The sequence below is a fragment of the Mastacembelus armatus genome, chromosome 7 (genome assembly GCF_900324485.2).
Source record: "Mastacembelus armatus chromosome 7, fMasArm1.2, whole genome shotgun sequence".
NCBI classification, from domain to species: Eukaryota; Metazoa; Chordata; class Actinopteri; order Synbranchiformes; family Mastacembelidae; genus Mastacembelus; species Mastacembelus armatus.
In genome coordinates this window covers 23,701,932-23,716,101 of record NC_046639.1, presented here as the reverse complement: position 1 = coordinate 23,716,101, position 14,170 = coordinate 23,701,932, and the positions used below count along the sequence as shown (strand labels likewise).

Here is a 14,170-nt window from a genome sequence, read left to right as displayed (position 1 = left end):
AAGGCATATAATAAGATTATATGACACCTGGCCCTGTCATGGACTGGTGACCTGTCCAGGGTGTACCCCTGCCTTTCACCCAAAGAGAGCTGGGATAGGCTCCAGCAGATCCCCGTGACCTTAATTAGGAATACGTGGGTATAGATAATGGATGAATGGATGACAATTAATTATTTAATATGGTATTTTGTAGGGCAGAACAACGCTTTATTTAGGTTTTTCTTTTTTTTACCGGACTGAATGTCCAATATTCACTGTATTTTCAGCTCTGTTTTGGTCTCCATCTACTCCTGAGAAGACGTATCTGGCACTTTGCTGATAAATGCCCCATTATGTTCACCTGCAACTCACTAACTGTGTCTGTCTGCTATTTTAATGCTGGGCAGGTAAAATACCCTCAGGTAGAGCTTAGGGGAACTGAAAAGATGGGGGTATTTCTCAGTGAGAATGTCACTACAAGCAGTCATCAGCAGCCACAGATTCATTTGAATCATCGTAAATATCAAATTCTTAGTGCTTTAGAGGTTTGGGATTTTATGGAACTGTAAATGCCCCGTTACATCCTGTAAGATATTTATTTCAGTATTTATTTGGTAACGCAATGCTCTACGTCTAAATTATGTATCTGACTGTCAGTAAACACTAGACTCCAGCCAGAACCTATCCAAACGGTCACAAGCTTATTTCTCTTCAAGTGCCAATTAAATACATTTTTACAGCTATAAAAAGGAGATACACTGGTTTAGAAAATTATATTCCATACAGACAGGATCCTCTATATTTTATAAACATACAGTCAGTCGCAAGAAATTCTCATTAGGACTGGTACATTTCACTGGCTTTTGATTCACATATAAACTATACACCCTCCACTCTGTGTAGAATCACCAGTCAAACCAGAACAAAGAAAATCCCATCATCTTAATTTTACACACTTCTGTCAAATCTTCCAGGTATCAGTTTACAGGCTTGTTTTGGTAAGAATTCTAGACAAGAGGCAAGAGAAAGCATCAGATTATGAGTATTCTTTCAATGCAGCATTTTGCTTGTGCTGCATCTTAACCAGCTTAGAGAGATAGTTGTGGACCAAATGTTCTCTTCTTGCTCCTTTTGTTCAGTATGACTTATGTAGTGAAGCATTGTTCTTATTTAAACTCTTAAAGACTCCCATGTGTGCTGATCTCTCACTTTTGCTACAGGACAGTAATCCACAAACAAAACTGTGACTGAAGTGAGGATTAGTGTGTCTATTGGACTGTACTGTGTGGTTAGTGTGTTTTGTATGTGTGTGGGTGAGTGATAGTGCATGAGAGTGACTAGGACACAATGACACACTGCAGCTGGTGACATGCTGCAGGAGTAAAAAAAAAAAAAAAACAAAAAAAAAAAACAAAAAGCTGTCATGATGAAAATGCCCATGTGGGCCTTATACATCTCACCTCTCCATCAGCCAGCTGCCTAGCTGCTGATCCAAGCCAATTTGTCTTCAGGAAAGCTCAAAAGGAAGTGCTGCTTTGGTCATTTTGGAACAGCACACGGCCTCTCCTCTGCCTGTCTGCTGCTTGGACAGCTTCCTCTTGGATAATAAACTTCTTTGGGCAGGGCCATGCAAAAGGCAGCCCTGGTCAACCTTGGATTAATATCTCTGGCTGGCTCTGGGAAGCCTTACCTTCCTATTGCAATCAGAGTCCCTTGCCATAGCAAAGGCACATTAAGTTATCTAGCAAGTCATCTTCTTTCAATTCCTCCCCCCACTGCCTGTCTCCTGCTGACGTCAAGGCTAAGTTGAAAGTGTTCAGTTATAAATTAAAATAAGTCCTAGTTCGTACATAATAGTGCCTGACCTTGATCAATACCTGAGGTCCCTGCTGAGCACTCTTTCATTTTACATTAATGTCAGAGTGAAAAGCACCGTTCCCCACTTAGTAGATTTCAAATGGAAAGCTGCACTTGGCAAATTTGTCCTCTCACACCACTGATTAAATCGCATTATAGGTTGCATCGTGTCCTTTGCTCTGATGGACACTCTTCTGCTCAGGCAAGAGAGAAACAGGTGGACTTTATGAGTAAATTACAAGCTGTCATATAGTGCATATAACCGTCGATGGGTGAATGTGATGTCAGTGAACACACCATGCATTTTTAGCAGCCTTGCTAGAGGATTCTAATTAGCTCTGCTGGTAAACATGAGCATGCTGTTTGAAGTTTATTGAAGCTATGTTTTCACAGGCTATATATATCTTATCAAAAGTTACTTTTGCTGCCATTTGGTCCAAAAAAAAAAAAAACAAGATCCATACACACTATCCTAGAACAGCGCTTTAATGAAACAAATTAACCTAAGAGCATGAGGTCAAACAGCACAAACACCAGTATTAAGTCCATTATAACCTCATTTTCAGGGCAGTACATTTAAGGCTGTTGGGTTAAGGAAAATAGAGCAGATAATGACATGGGTGACAAATCTGAGTGCAAAGGCCAGTTCTATTTTCATCTAAAACTGGCATTTGGAGTAATGAAAATTTGGCCTGGCTCTCTAAAACATATGGTTTCCTTGCAGTCAGGTTGAAAAATCACCTTTGGCAGTCACCTTGCTTTGAAGATACACTATTTTATTTGGTCAAATCACTGCCAAACAAACAGAGGCTCAGTAGGTCTGAGAGAGAGAGAGAGAGAAAGGGACAGAAAAAAATGAAAGGGCAGAAAGGGGTACAGAGACAGCTAACTTGTGACCTCTATGACAGGAAGAGTTGTGCCCCCACCAATGAGACCAGCAAGAAACAAGTTTTTTCGCCTTCTTGGCCTTGACAGTTTGATGAACATGTCAAAGAAAAGCACTGCAGTTGCAATCTCCCCTTCCTGCTTTTAATAATAGATCCCTGGCTTAGACACCAAAGCTCAGTGTGCAGTCAATAAAGGTGCATAGCAGGTAATGCCTAGTTTGAAGCACCAAGAAAAAACCCCAGTACTGTTTTTTAATATTACATTACGTTGTCAGTGTTACAAGTCATGTTAGTAATGTTTAGATATATAACGTAACAATAGGTAAATGACCTAGTTGTTGCATATAGTGGCCTCAACCTTCCTGTATATGTGGATCAGTCTGATCAGTCTAATCGACCTCATTTCAAGACACAGCAGGCAGCTGTTTTCAGTGAACAGCCACTGACGATCCTAAAGTATGCTACCTGCTCAGCCCCAGATACCAGACAAACAGTTAGTGGCTAATATAGTGGAGCATTCAGCTGCTAAAGGGTCACACATGTACCTCGAGAGTTGGACAGCACCAAAACAGCATTAAAGCAGAGTGAGTACGGAGCTTTCTGTCTGCTAGAATATTTTGCTAATAAATCTAATTTAGTTTATTCAGACTTCCATGAAAGAATCAGACGGACATCATATGGACGAAAAAAAAAAAGCCACTTCTGAAATGCCACTAAAATTTAAGAAACACAGGCCTGAGTTTATTGCAGTGCTGCATCTACCCTGTAGTTGTGGTTAATAAAAGATTTAGTAATGGCTAAACACATACAGACTGCAAAGCAGATTGAGGGGCGATGTCAAATTCCAACATACTTGGCCAATAAATCTCCTTCTGAGTCTTATTCTGACTCCATGAATAACCTACCTCTTAATTAAAACAATATCCCTCAGTGCACTCAAGATATATGGTAATATACAAATTATCATGACAGATTCTGATTATCAAACTAATGCACTTGTGGACATGTGTCTCATGTCAAAATATCAAATTAGTACATGTTTTTTATTGCCAGCCATAACATTTAGCCAAAGACAATCCCCCTCTTGCTATGAAACCATTTACATTGCAGTTTTTGACCCTGCTGAACTCCTGAATTGTCTATTTGCAGTTTACATGTTGAATAATGTGACAATATCTAAACTGCAGGCAGTTTGTCTTGTGAAAAATGCCCCATGTAACAATGCAACAACAAGGCATTGCTGGACAAATGATGAAGAAAAGAGAATGACTGGTTAATTGCTGTGCATGTGTGTATGAGCTATTGTCAGCAACGAGTGTGTGAGTGTGTGAGTGTGTGAGTGTGTGAGTGTGTGAGTGTGTGAGTGTGTGAGTGTGTGAGTGTGTGAGTGTGTGAGTGTGTGAGTGTGTGAGAGAGAGAATGACCATCTTTATGTAGCAGGAAGCCCAATCACACATACATTGCAAAGAGCCATTTAGAGTTAATGGTGTCTATGCCCACGCAGTGTTAGCTTAAAAGTGCCTGAAAAATGTGGGAAAGGCCCCTCATTTGTAAAACAGAGCTGCAGCTTACTGAGGTTAAGCCGCCTCACTCCCTCACACCACAAAGCACATTTGTACAGCCATATTCAATATGCGTTAATATACTTGCAAGACACCTGCATGATTGTCTGTCCCTCAACCAGACACCTGAGCAGGACAAGTTGGGCGAAGGTTTTTAGAGGCGGCCTGCTGAGAGTTAGGAATTGCCAATTAGCGTTGGTGTCAAAGTGTCAATCTTGGCTGATTTCCACCGAGTCGCCAAGTAATCTAAAACACTTATTGAAGAAGATGGTGTTGAGAGAGAAGAGCAGCACAGAGAGAGAGGAGGGAGAGATCAGAAACCATTGCACTCAGTGTCAAAGACACTGCTGCATTATTCAGTTAGGCTCAATAACAAATGCTAGAATAGCCGAATAGCCAGAGTACACAGCTTCAGTGATGGCATCCTGTACTGGAGGATACACTTGTCTTGTATGCCTGCTTGTGTTAGAACACTTGGGAACACATGCATCCTGTTAACAAAAGTCAAATGAAAATGACTGCAATTTTCAGGTGGGTGTGAAATTGCACTGCTACTAAAGCAGCTCCAATCAACCATCCTGAAATCTGTGCACTGTCATGTTGGTGACAGGAGGCAATTTTTTTCAAACAAAAGCTTAGTGGAGCTGTTTAGCAGGTAAATGGGCTCTGAAACACATCATGCACCCACAGTTTTTTTTGTGTCCAACTCATTCTCTCTGACATTCCTGTCAAGCAGCACTATGTCTCTTTCTGACACGAGTAAAATTCTCTCAAAACCTAAAATAAATAAACGCTAATTATTTTGAGTAGAGGTTATATTAAGATTCCGCCTGCTCCTTTCTGATTGATGGAACAATATTCTGTATCCAAAACAGTATCTCAACATCTGCACTTCTCTTCCTTGAGGCAGATGTGTCAAGTCATGGAGAAAAAGATGAGCAGTGAAGAAACAGAAAGTGAAATAGCATCTGCTCAGTCTGGTCCCTTCATCTCCTCTTGGCTGAGTTTTCTGTAAATCAGGGAAAGGAGGTTTGACTCTGCACGCCTGTCACTGGGCATCAACATTTAAGTCCAGATTTAACACTCCAGAAAAGGAGGTTCATTTTTACCCACTTTATTGAGAGTCAATACAGAGAGTAATGGCAAATTTATTGGATTGCCATGGTAACCACAGGGAAAAGTGGATTCTCTCTGTCTCTATGTGCATCTCTCACTGTTGAAGAGGCTGTAATATACGCCTCTACAGGCTACCACAGGTCAAAAACTACAATGTTCACCGAGCTCGCTTCTTTAAAAATAGATCCCTGGGACACTTAACATACATTTTACATGTGCTTACTTTGCTCTACATTGGAAGAACACTTACTTATTTACTCCATTCATTTAACCCTTTTACTCTTTTCACAAACCTGTTGCTGTGATGTGAATCATGGCCAGATGGTTCTATGTAATTTGGATACCAACTGGTGCTGGCTCCTCCACTAGATGTGACCTTTTTATTTTAACTATCCCCTAAACTTGTCGGCTTCGGGAAACCACATTACAAATCTCTAAGGCTTTACTGCATTGTTCAGGTGCACGTGGTACCTTTTGCTCACTCAAAAAACTGTAACCTTTAATCCAGCAACTCTCATACTTTCTACCAAGGCCCATGTTATCAGTAGTGGCTTAACCGACTGCAGTTTTAATCATCTCATATCCATAATGGAGCTGACGGCTCCATCTGCGTAGAGTGGAAGGGGGTCACAGATACTAGCAGCACAATCACCGGCTACAATCAGTGAGCATCTGGATGCACCACAGCTATAACGACTGCCACCCTCATCCCTTTACCCCTCCTCATATGGCCAGAGCGCTGAGAGAGCAGGCTCAACAGGACTGAAAGCTCCGACATCCACTGCAACTCCTATAAATCAGACTAAGATAAATTCTGATGCTGAATGTGTATGTACGCTGGAGCCACACTGTCTCAGCCATTGCACATAAAATTTAACCACAAGCCCAGATTGTCTATGAATGCTTAAAGATATGGCCAGTGACTGGTCATGTTTTCAACAAAAGACAGTGCCTGAATTACCAGAAACTAAGTCTGCAAGCTTCAAATGAGACCACCATGTGCACAGTTCTAACAGATGGAAAACTGTGCACTGGGCAAAAAAGAAGGTGTTTGTGGTTGGTACATTGGTGCAGTGATTAGTTCTTGCACCTCACAGCAAAAAAATTCTGGGCTTGAGCTCTGTTTGAACTGTGGTCTTTCTGAGTAGTGTTGGTACTGTTCTCCCCATGTCTGCATGGGCTTTCTCCCACACACCTGTGTGTAACCTTGTTGGGCTGTCTGACAGTCCTGCAGTCAATAAATGCAACACAGACAAGCTATGGAGAATTTTATACTTGTATCATAATGTAACTGCTTTCCAACCAAACCAAGCTATATCTGCATAATTAATACATAGGTACTAGATGTTCATCCAGTCATTTTGACCTGTCTAATTAATAGCGGTCAGTGTTCCCATAATATCCACCAGAAACACACATTATTGCTAATGACATAAAAAAAAATGCCCAATAATTCACCTGCCATCATATTTCCCAGAGAAAGGACATTTAATCTACACAGGAAAGCAAATAAATGACCAATTTAATCAGTAAACAAAACTCTACTGCTCATAATTTATTTGCTGTAGTGGCTTTAGCTGGCATCACTTGGGTGGTCTGAGCATAGTAAAATTCCTCTGCATGGTGGTAAAAATTTAATGAGGAGACTCAGAATAAGTAGATTCAGCTTGTTGGTCCAAAGTGTGTCTGTTGACTATGCAGCAAAACATGAATTAATGTCAGAAGACAGTGGCTGAATACTTTTAAAATGTGCTTTTGTAAGTTTATTTTTGTCTTCATGTTCAAACAGGTGCAGCAGGCTGTCAAGGATACATCATCACTTGATATATTAATGATTAGATTGGACCAAAGTCTAGTTAGAAACTGGAAGATTAAGAATAACTTCTTGTGTCTGTCAGAGATGTGTTTTGGAATCATTTCCTCCCGTCCTCTCTGCCTCCTTACACAAACCACCATTTGCATCCTCATTTGACAGTAATGTGAACACACCCACACACCATGAGATGATTATGGTCATGATACACACATGCCATCTGAGGCTCAGAGAAGGTACACTAATGGTGTGCGTTTGTGTTGAGTGTCTACAGTATTTATGAGTCATAGTGAATTAGCTCATGCAGCACATTTGTTGCAGGAGTGAATGTACATTTTCTAAGCTGCAGTGGCTGAAAGGTTTGTGAAATTTACAGGAGTATTTTTCTCTAAAAACATATTTTGATAGTGTTGTATAAGGCGACCAAAAACCAGTAGATAATGCATGGGTAATGGATGGGTGGACATGGTGTAGGATATCACAAGATACAAGCAGAAACTTGGGTGTTATATTGTTTGCGCTCAAATTATGACCATACTCATGGTCTTTTTAAGGCGTTTCAATTCATTTTCCACCGATTTAATTTTGCATTGTTAAGCTTAAGATATTGTTAATGTAGTCCATCTCTAAACATCCACAGAGACAGTGCAGGAGAAACGATGACAGACAGAGTGAAGCACCTCGCCTTCAATAATAGTTTCATTTCATCAGCAATCCAATGCTGCACCGTTGGTGTGGTAATTACAGTATATTTTGCTTGGGGCCAGTATGAGCCAGACATGAGTTAATGTGTTGTGAAGGCAAAAGAACATTTTCTTTAGCAGTTAAGCACTCAGGCTTTACTTCAAAAGCTTATCCAATTCATCTACCCTGATGAGACACAGTCTGCTTATTGATACAATAATGTGACTTTATTTTCCTAATCATCTTTCAGTTACCAGTGGTGAGTGATTTCCTCCAGGATACAATATCAAGCCATCACTCTGAATCACAGGTGGTCCCACACTCACCTCCCAATCAAGACAAAGTGAAGGGATCACAACAGTGCTGTGAAGACTATTATCTACGGCCATTTCAGTTCACACATATACACTGGAGTAGCCACAGTACAACGGTTGTTCATGCCAGTAACATGCAAATTCTCTCTATAGGTGTTTTTGTTGTAGCTTAAGAGCTAAGCATTTATTGATTTGTTTTTAATGAGAACAGTACTGGGAAGCTATGGAAATATCAGCTACAAGCCTCAGGTTTGCTAATATATAACCTAATATTGTTCATATTTGTTATTACTGTATATTACAAAAATAACAAAAATAATCAAAAATATAATAATTACCACAGTGTGCAGTTTTACAAATCTTATAAATATTCGCCATATTTATAACATAACTCAAGTACTTAAAAATATTTAACACCCAAAAAAATGTTCTGGGAATCTAGCATGAGTTAATTATTGAGCTCAGAGCACAATTTTTTGTTAGACATACATTTCCACTCTGAACTTTTGATGTCCTTTACTGTTTGCCGTCTAATTTTATGACATTTATGTTAATGCACCTAATGGGAGAACTTCAATTAGCACTGTGCTTGTTCATAAGTTGTTAAACATGACTTATGTTTTATGACTACTCTTATGGTCCATTTAAAATTCCATGTTCCTCATGGACTTAATGAAATGGTAAATCTAATATGCCTGGTTGGGAGGTTTGTGTGTCCACAGCACAGAGAGGCTGTACATAAAAATCACATATGCACAGGCATGACAGCCACAGTATGGTCAAGGACATTCTCTATGATATTTTACCAGGTTGCAGTATCAAGGTACTATAACATAGATCCTTACTCTTAATCATTATTCATGCACTGCAGTGAAACAGTTCGTCTTGCAGGTGGAAAAAACTTTATTTTATATATTTGTATTTATTGACTACCTTATTTATTAGCAATTTAGCTTAATTGTTTTTCCATTTTGCATTGCCCCAAGTCTCTTTGCATTGTGCCACCATCATGACACTTGTTTTGTTTTTTTTTTTACTGGTGGCACAACAACCAGCATAATCAACACTGACTGGTTGACCGTCAAACTCATTTTGTATATCTGTAGTATTTTAGTGCCATGCCAATCGAACAAGCAGGGGGCTCATTCAAATGAAGAAGTGCAAACCCAGTTGTTTGCTCTGTGAAGACAGTCCAGAAAGGTATTTTACACTAAATACAAAATGCACAGCAATGATAGATTAATGCTTAAAATGTAAATCAATGATTTAGACTAATTTCTCAAAATATGTTTGTTTTTAAAACAAATGTCCCAACAATATAATTTCCTGGAGAAGCTTCTTTCGATTTGTTGAGCAGTTGTCATCATACTATATGTGAACTGTGTTGCTAATTGAGTTTCTTTCTTTCTAATACAGATTTTAAATAATCTGTTAATTGTCTGTTGAAGGTAAATTGAGGTATTGTTCTGTAAAATGACAGGGTGCAAGAGAAGACCTTTACAGCACCATATATCACATTGGGTGAGTCTGTTGAGCATCAATTAATTATGAAATTCACACTTAGTGGTTATAGGTTTAGCTGTTTTATAATCTTACCTGGTGTGTCCCCATATGGCTTTGGTGGTTTGTCAGTCTCCGGGTTTACAGGGGCCTTTGTGGTGCTTGGCCTCTTGGGCTCTGGTGTGGTCACCACAGTGAACGTCCTTCGGAAGGGCCTGGTGGTAGTGCTAGTGGTTGCAGCCACTGTGGTAGTTGTGACCCTGGTGGGCAGTGTTACATTCAGCTCTGGTTTGTCATCGCCATCTATGCTGTCTGTCCCTGTGGGTCCCCAGTCAATAAATCCAGCCACCGTGGTAGTCCGGCCCTCCTGAGACTTGTCATAGCTGTCCCATTTGAGCTGCCTCCTGGCTCTAAGTAACAACCTCACTGTCTCTCCTCTGCTCCCACTGGCTGCTGAAGCTGTTGAAGCTTCTGCTAATAGCGCTAAAGGATCAGCTGTCTGCTTTTGAAAGTATCTAAACCGGCACTCCTTACATGCTGCTTGTCCTTTATGTGCTGGTTTCCGATGTTTTTGACCCTTGATTTTTGGCCCTATTCCTGCCCTGTTGTCTTGGGGTGGAGGGATAGGGTTGAGAAGCCGGGCCAAAGGGCTCACTGTTCTCCAGTGAAGCTTGTTGGGCATGTCCCAGAGGGGATGCATGCGAGGCCGCGAGCGAGGCACTGATTTAGGTGTGAGCTTGATCCCCAGACCTTGACTGAGGGGGCTGCACACAGAGAAATCCAGGGTGAGGTGGGTCATGGCCAGCAGGATCCACACCCGGTGCCCAACACAGCTGCCCGGCCTCAAAGAAGACGGACTGCAGAGAAAAGAAAGTGTAAATAAGAGGAAGCGTTTTAGATTTAAACAGTGAAAATGTCCAAATCACAGAAATCACATTTCCTCAGTATCTCACCTTTAAATAAATGGCCTGTTGTAAAGCTTCAAAACTGTATTCACCCTCCCTTTGCAAAGTCCTACCCCAGAACTCTTTAAACCCCTCCTCCCTTAAGCTTCAGTAATAATTAGCTTCACAGAATGCCTCTTGAATTACATTATAAAGGTTAGAGACAAAGAAAATGTTGTAAAACATGAAGGATTATGGACTTTACGTCTTTGCGTTCAGCCATCTGAAACAGAGAACATTTCCGCGATGTTACAGATTCATAACAATCCAGAGATGATTACACTGACACACAAGGTCAGGTCTGGTTTAGCTGATCATCATATTCCGAATTATCTCCCCCACACACAAAGTCATCTGATTCCCAAAGGGCAATTTAATTATGCAGTGCAATGATTGGGGGAGCAACATGCAACGGCAGCAGTAGACACAGCATGACAGGTATATCATAGAAATCTTCATTGCATTCATTTATTCAACATATGTCCCAAACTGTCTTTTATTACTGTATGAAGCTCAGCTCAGCTCAACAGGACTCCGAGCTGATTGATAGGCTGAGTGTTCAGGCTAGGACCCTGCAATAGGCTGATTTTACAGACAACCTTCAGTGGCTCCTGGGACAAAACTTCTCATTGATTCCTGAGGGAGAAAGCTCATTATGGGCTATCTTTCATCTGTGCTGTCCTTGGCCAATTTAAACTCACACAGAGAACTCATTTTGGAAGCATCACAAAGGTGATGATGGATGGAAAAGTGTGAATGGGTTCATCGACTGTCAAAGGGAACGCTAAGATAACTTTCCACCATATAATCACATAAGTTGTGTTTACAAGTCTCTTAACTATTGCCTAGCTATACTGTAGTGACATTTAACAAGACAAACCAGACTTCTGTTGGCAACGTGGGCAGATTATGATTAATCCTTCACACATGCAGAATCTACATTATTGTTGTTTTTCAAATATATTTCATTTGGTGAATGTCACTTGGTTTTCTCTATGCCTTATTAGTAAACCGGGCAATTGTTGTTCTCTTTTCTAACATGAAATGTAAAAGTGTATAGTTCTGAATTAAACAAATTAGCACTGATATCTGTAACCTGCTTGACAGTAACATTCACTTCTTTGTGTGAGCTGGCAGATTCTAGCTGTACGAAGTAGCTTAGGTTTATGATATGTGGGTTGCATTTAAATGAATTCAAAGTGACATAGTTCTTTGTCATTAAACCATAGGCTTTTAAGCAAGTGACAGTTTTTCTGCAGAGAATACATTCTTTACTTGTATGTTACTGCCAACGCACTGATGCTATAATGAATAGGTGAAGAAATATTAGAAAGATCAGGCAACAAATATGTTCTGATGCACCACTGATGTGGCTAAATTAAATTATAGGTATAATAGTTTAAAAAAAAGTGCAGGACTGCATATTTTAACAGTTTAAGTGATATTAAAATCTGTGTTTTTGTTGCCACTTATTCTGGCTATAAAGAGAGATTCTAAGCTAAGTGTTTATTATTCAGCCCACCTTTACTATGAGTTGTGAGGGGGCCAGCAAATCACAAAATGATAAATAATCTAGAATGACATTTTAATTGAGACATAAATTGTGAATGATGTGGTCATGAAAGAGCAGTGACAAGGTCATTGTATTAATGACAGTTAAAAATATGGATAATAATTTGTCTTGTAAATGTTTTGGCCCTGACCTCAGACTGAGAGGCTGGCACTTCCCTGATCAGCACACACTTGACATGACTCCATTTTAACTCTCCATCCAAATTTATGCGTTGTCTGATAAGAAAAATAGCTGGTACTCGTCATGAATAATATGACTCGGAGCAGGGAGAAAAAGAGACCTGTAAAAGGTTTAATAACCATGTTTGTTAGGCTTAATTTTATCGTGTGATCTTAGATAGCGAAGACTGTCATAAGGCTTATAAAAAAAGAAAGATGGTGTATATATTCTGTTTAATGAGTGGCAGACAGATTAATCAACTCTGCAAATCACTGACATTAAAATCATACTGGGTATTGACTTTGTAGAAAATGAATGCATTTATTCCCAACAGACCACTCTGTGTCAAACATTTCTAAATAAAAGCAGAAATCTTTTCACAAGGTACTGTAAAACAATTTGCCAACTTCATCTCTTTTGGATTTGAACACGTTTTTTTTTTGTTTTTTTTTCAATTAGATTAATGTTAAAAGATGGAGCGTATGTTTATAACAGCTGACCTGCACAGACCATAAGCTTTTCCTACTCATCAGTTAAGCTGCACTGGATAAAATTCTGTTTATAGATTTGTGTTGTGATAAATAATTTGCATTAAAACAGTTTTAGGTGATTCATTGTAATTACGCAACATAACTTGCCTACATGCGAATTCAAAACCGTGTCTGTTGTGTATGTGGTAATTGATTAACTGGTTTAAGTGCAGACTGAAACATGCAGTAGACTATAGCTCATCCTGTTGGAATATTTAAAAGACTGAGCAATATTAAAAATTTGAAACATCACTGATCCTTTTACATGCCTGAAAATTACTAGCAATTACTGTATTCCTCCCATTGTTTCTTAAATCAATTCAGTATAAGCCAGTATAGGGCAGCATTAAGCAATGTAAGAAATTGTATTACATTTCACTATTCATATTGTAGTACATATGGTAAATACATATTCATATACTGGCTGTATTCATCAGTTTTCAGAGTAAAATACTAGTACCTATAGTACATGTTCTAAACAAATAGGGAGTATAATTATAAATACAAGAGCAGCACATATTGCAGCTGGAATGGACTGTGTGTAATGTTTTCGACCTTACGACCTGTAGTTTCAAACTTCTCTCTAACGCTGATGTCCAACATAATGTAAATATAAGTTGGAAGTACGATGCACATGCTGCAAATAAAGAGCAGTATTCACAATGTGAACAGACCAGATTGCTTTCTGCTGGAAATGTGTGTCTGGTGTCCTACTTTATGAGCTCATGAGCTATCATACCATCATTACATCAGTATATTGTTAAGTGCTAACAATATGACAAGAATTCCCTTTTAGTGGAGCCTGTGATGTCTCCTGATTCTGAGTTGCTGCACCCATTTCACTTTTTTTTTTTTTAAATCACAAGGTTTGGTAATTGTATGTGCAGAGCCTGTGGGCCGTACAGGCTCATGGAAGTGAAAGCTTATTTGAGTAGGCTATATTCCCACATAGATATTCATTTTTTTTAGGACTGGGCAAAGTTAAAGCTGAGTCTGTGCTGCTTTATATGTATTGGGGAGTATCCGGTAACAGAATGAGCTACTTTCGAGTATCAAATCTCAGTATTCCAAGGCTGTACTAGAGCCAGACATACAAGGAAAGAAATTACTTTGTGAAGTTATGGAGCGAACCGTTAATTAGCATGTCTGTTGGCCCGGAGGACTGAAGTTTGAAGGTCAGCTAAAGACTTACTGGAATGATGATTTTAACCAGGAGTTGACAGACAGCAGATGAAAGAGGCAGCCTGGCCTT

The 14,170-nt window shown here is 39.5% G+C and overlaps 1 protein-coding gene across 1 annotated transcript in view; it reads right to left on the bottom strand.

Annotated features, from left to right (window-relative positions):
• ajap1 (adherens junctions associated protein 1) overlaps nucleotides 1-14,170 on the bottom strand; it is a 30,056-nt gene that overhangs the window by 2,045 nt on the left and 13,841 nt on the right. The window contains exon 2 of the mRNA XM_026333400.1: nucleotides 9,809-10,569. Coding sequence (XP_026189185.1) covers nucleotides 9,809-10,569 — 761 coding nt within the window. The remainder of the gene's footprint in view (nucleotides 1-9,808; nucleotides 10,570-14,170) is intronic.